Source organism: Sinocyclocheilus rhinocerous, unplaced genomic scaffold (genome assembly GCF_001515625.1).
Source record: "Sinocyclocheilus rhinocerous isolate Xijiao unplaced genomic scaffold, SAMN03320098_v1.1 scaffold429, whole genome shotgun sequence".
Lineage (NCBI taxonomy): Eukaryota > Metazoa > Chordata > Actinopteri > Cypriniformes > Cyprinidae > Sinocyclocheilus > Sinocyclocheilus rhinocerous.
The window spans coordinates 1,113,906-1,122,610 of NW_015665829.1; the positions used below are offsets into that span (position 1 = coordinate 1,113,906).

The 8,705-nt window shown below is 37.8% G+C and overlaps 1 protein-coding gene across 1 annotated transcript in view; it reads left to right on the forward strand.

The window, feature by feature from the left end:
* The window catches only part of LOC107731552 (unconventional myosin-Ig-like), a 64,103-nt gene that overhangs the window by 16,582 nt on the left and 38,816 nt on the right, over nt 1–8,705 (forward strand). Inside the window, exons 13-14 of the mRNA XM_016542668.1 lie at nt 4,716–4,790; nt 5,843–5,975. Coding sequence (XP_016398154.1) covers nt 4,716–4,790; nt 5,843–5,975 — 208 coding nt within the window. The remainder of the gene's footprint in view (nt 1–4,715; nt 4,791–5,842; nt 5,976–8,705) is intronic.

Sequence of the window (8,705 nt, forward strand, 5' to 3'; positions counted from 1 at the left end):
AAATGGGATGAACTGTGTCGGCAGCCACGTGTCACATGCTTGATAATTAGGTCAAGAGTGCAAAGGAATGTCACTATTATGACAACCCTGCAGTTAAAGCGCCGAGCACGCTCACAATTCTGTGACAATCGCTTTGGATCTGTCTGAGAATGCATGGACCATACAGATCTCCTAGACGGATGCCTGTCTCACTCTCAGCCAGACGCACACACTAGGAAGTTCCCTTAGGATGAAGACTGTCAGAACTGGCATGTCAACCCCTCAGTCACACTTACAAAATAAAATCTGTGAGGTCCCTTAGGCTCAGCTGTGTCAGTGATGGAGGAAGGTCTCGCTAAATATACACCCTGACCGGCCCCTCCAAACCATGACCTATTTCCCTCACTCTGTCTCTTGCTTCCCCTCTCTCTTTCTTTTTTTATTTCTTTTTTTCCCCCCGCTTCAGTTGTGTATCTCCTTTTATGTAGTCTAATTCTTGGCTATGTTCAGAATAGCATATTACCATACTGTACTAGCCTTACTCTTTCTGCAGCACATTGCAGTTGTCACGATCACCTGCTGGAGGGCACTCTATCCCAGACTTCTGCTATTCTATCAAGGACTTCATGCCCCATAATCCTCTGCCCGGTCTCATCAGCACTCATTGTTTGCACCTGTGTCTCATTAGCATGGTTAGCTCACCCTATATAAGCCCGTTTGTCATTCATTGTCAGGTCTTGAAAGTGTCATTACTGCAATTCTAAGCCTTGTGTCCTGGTTCTCCTGTGTCTTTCTTCCTGGTCTTGTTATTCTGCCTGTTTTCTGGGTTACTCTGTTTGCCTCATGGGTTTTGATTGGCTGTGTGTGTATGACCTTTGCCTGCCTTTGGATAATGTTTGTGGATTACCCCTTCAATAAACTACTGCATTTGGATCCTCTACTTTCATGTCACCGTGTAGTTTACTTCCTGAGAACCAGCTCAAAAGAATGATTAGTTCAAGAACCGAACATCAGTACTTTGCGGCCATGATTCAATTACAACGAGGGAACTAATTAGTGCAACATGGCCATGATTTAACTAAAACGAAGGGAACTAATTAGTGCAATATGGTCACAGTTTAACTAAAATGAGGGAACTAATTTGTGCAACGTGGCCAAAATTGAACCAAAATTAAGGGAACTAATTAGTGCAACATGTCCATGATTGAACCAAAATAAGTAAATGAATCAGTTCAACATGTCTACGATTGAACTAAATTGAAGCCCTGTCCACACAAACGCGGGTATTTTCAAAACTGCAGCTTTTTCTGTGCGTTTTGGCCGTTTGTCCACACGCAAACACAGCACCAGGTCACTGAAACTGAACATTTTTGAAAACTCCTGCCACGGTGAAGATTTTCAAAAACTCCGGTTGCAGTGTTATCGTGTAGACAGCGAAACCGGAGATTTTGGCTTGTGACATCGGAGCCTGCGCTGTTATCTCCGCCTACTGGAGACTTTTTCAGGCTTCTGATTGGCCAACATGGCTTTACGGTTGAGATTATATCGCCACCTGTTGGTTTGGCATGCTCTTGACAGTGTTTCATAGCATGCTTTTGCGTTTTCATGTGGACGGAGATTTTTTTTAAAAACAGAAGAAGGAAAAACTAGGAAAAAATACCCGTGTACGTGTGGACATGGCCTGAGAGAGTTAATGCAACATGGTCACAATTAAACTAAAAGTAAGGGAAATAATTAGTCCAACATGGCCACAATTAAACTAAAAGTAAGGGAAATAATTAGTCCAACATGGCCACAATTAAACTAAAAGTAAGGGAACTAATTAGTCCAAAGTGGCCACAATTTAACCAAAATGAAGGAACAAATTAGTAAAATTTGGCCATAATTTTAACTAAAACAAGAGAACATATTGGTGCAAGATGGCCACAATTGAATTAAAACTTAGGGAACTTATTAGTGCAATATGGTCATAATTTAACTAAAACGAGGGAGAGAATTTGTGCAGCGTGGCCATGATTTAACTAAAACTAAGGGAACTAATTAGTGCAACATGGCCACAATTGAACAAAAATAAGTGAACAAATCAGTTCAACATGTCGATTGAACTAAATTGAGGGAAGTGATTAATGCAAAACGAAGGAACAAATTAGTAAAATGTGGCCATGATTTAACTAAAACAAGGAAAATCATTAGTGAAATGTGGCCACGATTGAACTTAAAAGAGGAAATTAATTAGTGCAACGCGACCATGATTGAACTGAAAAGGCCAAAAATGGACAAATTGAGTATTTCAACTGTTTACAGTTAAATTCAGTTGATTTGAAATAAGAAACATCAAACTAAAAAATATCAAACTTTTTAGAAAGAAGAAAATGTCAAACTAAATGGCATCTGAAAACAAAAGATCTTTATCTCAGCTTATTTTGAGAAATTGTATACAAAATACATATACATTTTATGCAAACATGATAGCTGGACACTACTTACATGCAATGTGATGAGCTCACGTAAAAACAATGTAGCATACAGTATTACTGTTTGAGACTTGCGATGTTGCGATGAAATGGAAGTAGTGACCGATTTTTTTTTCCCCGTATTGTGCTGTACTACATCTGAGTGTAACAGATTATCAAAAAAGAGAAAACCTGGGCCAGGGACTTGGTTCTATGCATTGGTTGTTGATTGGATTTTGAGATGTGGGCGCAGCGCTCAAAAGTGGACTCAAGATGAACGCAAGCTTGCGGTGGCAGAGTTTAAAGGCACTAAATGATTGAAAAAGTCCTGCATACAGTTTGTCCAGAGAGAAGTCTGATGTTTTCACTGGGAGGTCCAGTTATGATTTATCGATTTAACATTACGAGGTCAAAAAAGAAAAAAGAAACATATACATGGATGAATTGATCACAGCAGGATCTATAACACGCATTTAAAAATAGATATGTGAAGTGTCCTTTCATTTCAACATTAATTCAACAGTATTTAGTCTGCAGTGAGCTAGTATTCCATTCTTAACACACTTCCTGTTTCTCTTCTATCATTTGTTCCACAAACTCATCTCACATTTATCATATGACCATTTCACACTCCATAATAAGCAGCATCATACCTCAGCATACAGGCGCTGAAAATGAAGCAGATGCATTTGTAAGCCAGTATTTTTAGCTGTTATCAAATTAACTTCCTTCTATACCACTGTGACTTTGAGAATTCTCACTCTGTGACTTGGTTTGTATGTTATATGCACAGATTGCTCCCTCGGAAACCCTTAGGCTTGCTGTTTTACTCAGACTCTTACCCTGTTTTCAGGAATTCGCCTGGCCTACTGCAGAAGGGCCACGGGGCAGCATCTGTCCTCTCAGTACTGCTTTTACCCCAGTGATATTGCTATTGCACAGCCATGTGGCCGTGCACATGTTTGTCTGTGAGTGTGAATAAATGTGCGTGTGTTTGGAAATGTGTAAGCAAATAATGTGCACTTGCATGTATTATGCAGTTTTGTTTTCTACTTGACTGAATGAACACGTGTCTATGTGTGTGGGTCTGACTGTTGGTTTGGCACATCTGCTAATCCGGTCCACAGAACTCAAGGTTGCTTTGATTTTGTACCTGGCCAGCACACGCAATACTTCCTCTCAAGCATTTCACACTTTACGTAATCAACAAATCACAGTGAATAGCTGTTTTGTTGTTTCTGGTTTCCTGGCACAGTTTCTCATACTTAGGATTGCTGGTGTGTTATTCTTGCTATTATTGGTATTCATTGTCCAAGTTTGTTGAAGTACAGTATATGTACACTCCCATTCAAAAGTTTGGGGTCAGTTTTTTTTAAATAATTTTTTTATTCATCAAGGATGCATTAAATTGATCAAAAGCGTCAGTAAATACATTTATAATATTCCAAAACAATCTATTTCAAATAAATGGCATTCTTTTGAAGTTTATATTCATCAAAGAATAGCAAAAAATAAATAGATCACTTTTTTTTAAAGCAGCACAACTTTTTTCAACATTGATAATAATAAATATTTCTTGAGCAGCAAATCCACATATCAGAATGATTTCTGAAGGATCATGTGACGCTGAAGACTGGAGTGATGATGCTGAAAATTCAGCTTTGCATCACAGGAATAAATAACATTGATAAAATATATTCAGATAGAAAACAGTTATTTAAAATTTTAATATTACTTCACAATATTACTGTTTATAATGTATTTTAATATATCAAATAAATGCAGCCTTGTGGTGAATATAAGATAATTAATACAAAAACATTTAAAAATCTTACCAACCGCAGACTTTTGAACAGTGTATACGAATGGTTATGATTCAGTATTATATTTTATACCTACAGTAAGTGCCATTGTATTGCCATCTGATGCCATCATGGTACCTCCAGTACTTTTCCACATCATTTCCTGTCCTTGTCTACTCTCCCGTCTATTAAAACATGGCAAACATGGCAAAAAGGGCAAAGCAGAATGCGTCTAATTATCTTTCTAAGACCTTGCTTTCTGAAGTAGCAGTCTGAAACGTTTTGTTCATGTCATGCTGTTAGGATAATGGTCCAGGTGTAGGTTTACCTGCATGCTGTGTGAGTCATCTGTACTTGTGTGACTTGAATCACGTATGAAGTACTGTTCGCTGAGTGCTTTAACCACTGAGTCAGTCAATTAATGTAATTTCTCTTTTTATGTCAAGCCTTGTACTGATTTCTCCTTTCACTTTCCTTTCAGGTACTCAGTTGAGGGGTTTCTTGATAAGAACAAGGACCCACTTTTCCAGGATTTCAAGCGACTGATGTACAACAGGTATTTTTTCACCCTCATGTAACATTTTTTTATTTTGTGTTGAGCTGTTCCTTTAAAATAATGCATATATTCAAGGACTTGTTAAAGTAGGGCACTTGTTTTTAATATTCCTCTTTAGATTCCTCTTCTGTTTTATTATAATTTCCTTTTCACTAGCATGTTCTTGCTTCTTTTTTTCCACTTAATATTTTTGGTCAACTGTTTATCACGCTCTTTTCTAATCTTTTCTTGTAGTTCTGACCCCGTCCTCAAAGAAATGTGGCCTGATGGGAAAATGAGTATTACAGAGGTGACCAAACGGCCTCTAACTGCAGCTACACTCTTCAAAAACTCTATTATTGCTCTAGTGTACAAACTGGCCTGTAAGGTAAGAAATGACTAGTACTACTTCAAATGTCATACAGTGACCCCAACAAAACATTCTGACACTTAAGCCACACTTAAATATTTATAAATGTCTGTTTGGAAATGTGTAAGCAAATAATGTACACTGGTATGTATTATGCAGTTTTGTTTTCTACTTGACTGAATGAACACGTGTCTATGTGCGTGGGTCTGACTGTTGGTTTGGCACATCTGCTAATCCGGTCCACAGAACTGTACACTGTAAAAAATGACCGTGAATTTAACGGTAAAAGACTGTAAAAATGCTACAGTAAAAACCTGTTAAATGGTTAATGGTAAATTCCCCTACTATATACGGTGAAAAACTGTATTGGACATTACATGTATTGGACATTAATTTTACGGTAGTATACCATTTTTGGAAGTAACAAGGACCCGCTTTTCCAGGATTTCAAGCGACTGATGTACAACAGGTATTTTTTCACCCTCATGTAACATTTTTTTATTTTGTGTTGAGCTGTTCCTTTAAAATAATGCATATATTCAAGGACTTGTTAAAGTAGGGCACTTGTTTTTAATATTCCTCTTTAGATTCCTCTTCTGTTTTATTATAATTTCCTTTTCACTAGCATGTTCTTGCTTCTTTTTTTCCACTTAATATTTTTGGTCAACTGTTTATCACGCTCTTTTCTAATCTTTTCTTGTAGTTCTGACCCCGTCCTCAAAGAAATGTGGCCTGATGGGAAAATGAGTATTACAGAGGTGACCAAACGGCCTCTAACTGCAGCTACACTCTTCAAAAACTCTATTATTGCTCTAGTGGACAAACTGGCCTGTAAGGTAAGAAATGACTACTTCAAATGTCATACAGTGACCCCAACAAAACATTCTGACACTTAAGCCACACTTAAATATTTATAAATGTCATTGCATTAAATAAAATGTCAAACCAGATGGCGTCTGCACATAAATGCTGCTGGAGCTTTTCTTCAAAATAATTTCACTTTCTGAGCCATTATTACAACAACTTTCAAGCAACTAGTGTCAGGGTATTGTTAGTGGATGTATGGAGTTCAGAAAGGTGTCCTTCTTTTAAATAAATGCCACTTGGCTTGATGAATGTTACAGTATATAATGTATTCTTGTGTGTGTGTGTGTGTGTGTTTTAAGTACACTTTAAGTGTCGAAAAAAATTGGGGATCACTATTTAGATTCCACGTAACTTGATTTAGTAATTTAACATTCATCTTATTTTAACGTAATCCACGTCAATTATTTTTCATGCACATCCTTATCTTATGATTTCGGTTAATTTATACAAAATTTCTAAGTCAGCTGAGCCCATTATGTTCATAATTTTAAAATCTCACAAATTGGTGTAGATAGGGGCCATTGTGATACATTATGTCTGCAAGAGCATATGTGTAGAATTAAACAGGAATCTAATCTAATCTACACAACTACCCCTTTAATACTGTTCACTGTGAAAAGATGAAATGGGGGTCTCTCAGAATAGCTCAAGTAATCTCTTATGTAGACGTGTTGAAAAAATGTAATCTCTCTAATGGAGACTGTCTGTATTTGATAAAGCTGTTAACAGCAGAGGAACACCTGCTAAATCCTGCTTTAGTTTGGAGTCATGGGCAGCTCTCCTCTCCTCTCCTTTGCACAGCCATGTGGCCGTGCACATGTTTGTCTGTGAGTGTGAATAAATGTGCGTGTGTTTGGAAATGTGTAAGCAAATAATGTGCACTTGCATGTATTATGCAGTTTTGTTTTCTACTTGACTGAATGAACACGTGTCTATGTGTGTGGGTCTGACTGTTGGTTTGGCACATCTGCTAATCCGGTCCACAGAACTCAAGGTTGCTTTGATTTTGTACCTGGCCAGCACACGCAATACTTCCTCTCAAGCATTTCACACTTTACGTAATCAACAAATCACAGTGAATAGCTGTTTTGTTGTTTCTGGTTTCCTGGCACAGTTTCTCATACTTAGGATTGCTGGTGTGTTATTCTTGCTATTTATTTTGGGATGACCCAGTGCATCCATGATAGTTTCTGTGTCTGCCAGGCTGCACGTGTGTGTGTGCACTTGTGTGTTTGTGTAGTAAAGTGGGGCTGAATCCGGGGCAGCTTCTGCTTTTTTAGGTCACAGTAAATGACTGGCTGCCCTCCCTCTGCTCCTGTGGGGACACCTGTACCTCATCTGACCACTCACCCCATCCATCCTGACTTCACATGCTCTCTACACTGTAAAAAAAAAAAAAAAAAAAAAAAAATATGTGCGGCCCCTGAAATTAAATTACTTTTGCAAAGTAGACAGCTTGATTTAGTAACAAGTTAATTTAGATGTTATCACATGAAACACATTTTAGGTTGCCTATTGTCTGTAACAATATCTCTGAATCACTTATAAAAAAAATCACCTCAATCACTGTTGTTGAGACCGTATGGATGGATGGTGGATGGATGGATTGATAGAAAGATACAGCAGACGGATGATAGGTAGGTAGATAGACAGACAGAGATTGATAGATGATAGATAGATAGATAGATAGATGATAAACAACACCAAAACAACTCAATTACAATTATTATCTGATCAAACAAAATCTACAAACCTATGAAGACACAATTAAAAATAATCAAAATCCACTTGACTTCCCAATTACATATAAAGAATTGACAAACAAACTCAAAAGCTAAAAATGTAAGAAATCTTGTGGCATCCTGACAGCATTCTAGGTGAAATGCTGAAACACAGCACACCCGAGCTTCAGACAGCTGTGCTCAAATTATTCAACACTGTACTTAGTTCAGGGATAAAGCTCGAAGAGCTCTATATGCAATCAAGAAAAAATTCAAAAATATTGAAATACCGCTTCCAATTTGGTGTAACATCTTTGATAGTGTGATTCAGCCCATAACGCTGTATGGAAGTGAGGTTTGGGGTCCATTCAGTGATCAGAGCTACACTAGATGGGACAGACATCCAACAGAAGCCCTACACACAGAATTCTGCAAAATGATTCTAAAACTACAAAGAAAAACACCCAATAACGCATGTAGGGCAGAATTAGGCCGATTCCCATTGATTATCAATATGCATAAAAGATCTCTCAAATTCTGGATGCATCTTAAATCAAGTCCCACAGAATCGCTACATTTTAAAGCGCTACAAACCCAAGAACTGAACCCCGAAAAGAGTCCACTCAGTCAGCTAGTTCTGAGACTTACTAACCTGACTAACTCTACTAACACTATCCAGTCTCAAACCAGCACTGCATCTCATCCAAACATCAAAATAAATCAAATTATCAAACAATCTAAAAATACATGTCTGGAACATTGGGATCAAGAAACTAAAACACAAAGTAAATTACAATTCTATCGAACTCTAAAATCAAATTATGAATTGGAAGATTATCTCCAGAGTGTCAGAGACACAAAGCAGAGACGGATCCTGACCAAGTACAGGCTCAGTGAGCACAGTCTAGCCATCGAGACCGGCAGACACAGAAAGAGCTGGTTACCCAGAGAGCAAAGAGTGTGTGCTCACTGTGAGAC